The following is a 2,500-nucleotide window of genomic DNA, read 5'->3' on the forward strand; positions in this document are numbered from 1 at the left end:
CACTGAAGTCAAAGCTAACTGGTTGGCAGATATAATCACATAATGCCAACTTGAAGTCAACATACTGTAAATTATATGGTGTCATAATTCTGCAAATCCTTGAGGCATCTGCAGATCATTTATTGTTTAAAATATTTAAAAAAGTGAAACACATAAATCTTTTTGTACGTATTGCTTACCTACATGCTCACCGCATCTCTCCATAAAACCAATCATCTCAGAGAGAATGGCATTAAGAGCTGTTGACTTTTGCTATTGTTTAGGTTGTTATTTTCCAATCACAGCTTTTTGGGATGTGATATCTTTTATAGTTTGCAGTTTTTTATTCTTCATTATAGCTTTGTTCTTTTTTATCAGCCTCCCAATGATATCCCATCTCAGGAGATTGATAACCACTTTACAGCAATCCTCTCGCCTAATGTAGTTTCCTGGGTGATCATTTTCTCAGAATCGATCTTGCTCATGATGTCTTTGGCCGAGAGCGTCATCGTCTTCACAAGGAGGACATGGGAGGGGTGGGTACATTTGATAAAGAATGCAGGACACTGTATGTTGGTGGTCTGGGCCATCGAACCAACCTGGAAAAACTGTTATGGACTGAATTTGGAGAGTGGGGTGAAATTGAGGTGAGCGATGCTAATAAATTGAACGGCTCTGTGGGTCTCGGTTGCAAGTAACTTTATTCCGCATTTTTCTTTTTTTGTTAAACGAGGGCCAGGTTCGAATTTCGTCTTCTATTTGATGAGCTAATAAACATACAAGACATAAGACACATTCAACAGTTTGCATAAATAACATGGTTGCACTGTGTCATAGTGCAGAATAGCTGAAATTGTTGAACTTTACTGCTGACTGAGATGATTGAATTTGCTCTAAGAATGACAAGACAGCCAACACTGAAACAACAGGAATTGTTATATACCTAGACTTGCACTCAACAAAACGAGCACTGCATACATACATACATGTATGAGAATACGAATATGGTCTATTCCGCGTTTGTTGCCCGCTCTGGATGTTTTGCTGCGATTGTTGAAGGAAAAGTCTAAATATATAGCAAAGCACTTAATGTCTAGTCCTTCGGGAAATTAGTTAGTTTTGTTTTCCTTCTAATCCTGATATTTCCCTCGACTTCGTCTCGAGAAACATCAGGACTCTCGGGAAAACAAACTAGCTGTTTCCCTCGGGACCATACATGAAGTGTGTAATGTAGCCGAGTGTTCCTGTGGGCATGCCCCCAGAGCCCCCCAAGGTAGCTCGCGCCGCCTCAAATGTCACGTCCGTTGCTTTTAGAAATATGTCCGCTACTTTAAAAAACTGTTGAAAATCTTGATCTAACTGATCTTCCTTGCGGCATTAAGTTTCATTGAAACTGGGTTGACGTTGATGATGATGGTTTTGACAGCAACGGCCAAATAACTTTAATGTGAAGATAAGTCGAAGATGAGTCCAGCAGTTTCAGTCTGTGCAAAGATTTCAGTATTTGCTCACGTGAATATGCACATTTAGCACGTGTAAGTAAAGGCGTGTATGAAAGCCTTAGCTTGGCCAACTTTTTACGTGAAGTATACTTTATAAGTTCTAGATTTGACTTATCCACTGGATAGAGCCAGGTGGGTACTAAAATCCACCTGGCCCGACTCAGTAGTAATAACCAAGCAGAGGGCGTTTTATTTCGATTCTCACTTATATTTTCTTTTCCCCAAACAGGACTTAAGAGTTATACCAAGGCGTAGCATAGCCTTTGTGCGTTACAAGAACAGAGTTAATGCCGAATTTGGCAAGGTAAGATTTTCTAAAGACAAAGGCAGCGTTAAACACAGAGGAAGACGGACGAAAGTGACTTGAAAAGCCGACGAAGCTTCAAGGACGACCTATTTAGTGCATCTGTTCACCGTGTACCTTTACCTGGCATGGATTGGTTGGAACTTTACTGAAATTAACCCTCTTAGAAAGTGAAAAGATTCAATGTGTGCTTACGTTGGGTCACTTCGTCTTGTAAAATGAGGGACCTTATTAACGATCTACGACGGCTACGTCGACGAAAACGTCACCTTAAAATATAACGTTGCTCTATCATAAGTCTTTCGCGATTCTTCCAGCTCGTTCACGTCCTACAATGTGGGCGCAGTATCCTAAAACATTCGAGCGGTTTCAGAGTGAAAATAGAGAATAAATGATCTCGCTGTCGTCAAAACCTCAAATTTGGTGATTTAACGCCGTCGTTATGCAGAGGACCGCAAAAATATTTGCTAAAATCCGTGCTGCGGCATGCAGCACGATAATTTATGCTCGTTTAACCAATGATATCATTGTTTTGTGGCGTAGTCGTTGCCGTAACCGTCGCTATCGCCATCGGAGGACAAGGACGACTACGAGTACTTAATACGAGTACGAGTTTTCCGTTCTGAGCATGCGCACTTTGAAAAATGCCGGCCTCCAAACTTTATGCGCATGCTCAGTATTGGTAAACAGTACGGAAAACTCGTACTCGGAGTCG

General features: G+C 41.1%; 1 protein-coding gene across 1 annotated transcript in view; it reads left to right on the forward strand.

Moving 5' to 3' along the window:
- The window catches only part of LOC138018490 (pre-mRNA-splicing factor cwc2-like), a 9,596-nt gene that overhangs the window by 1,642 nt on the left and 5,454 nt on the right, over positions 1-2,500 (forward strand). Inside the window, exons 3-4 of the mRNA XM_068865124.1 lie at positions 449-626; positions 1,711-1,785. Of these exons, the coding sequence (XP_068721225.1) occupies positions 449-626; positions 1,711-1,785 (253 nt within the window). The remainder of the gene's footprint in view (positions 1-448; positions 627-1,710; positions 1,786-2,500) is intronic.

This window comes from Montipora capricornis, chromosome 10 (assembly GCF_036669925.1).
Source record: "Montipora capricornis isolate CH-2021 chromosome 10, ASM3666992v2, whole genome shotgun sequence".
Taxonomy (NCBI): Eukaryota; Metazoa; Cnidaria; class Anthozoa; order Scleractinia; family Acroporidae; genus Montipora; species Montipora capricornis.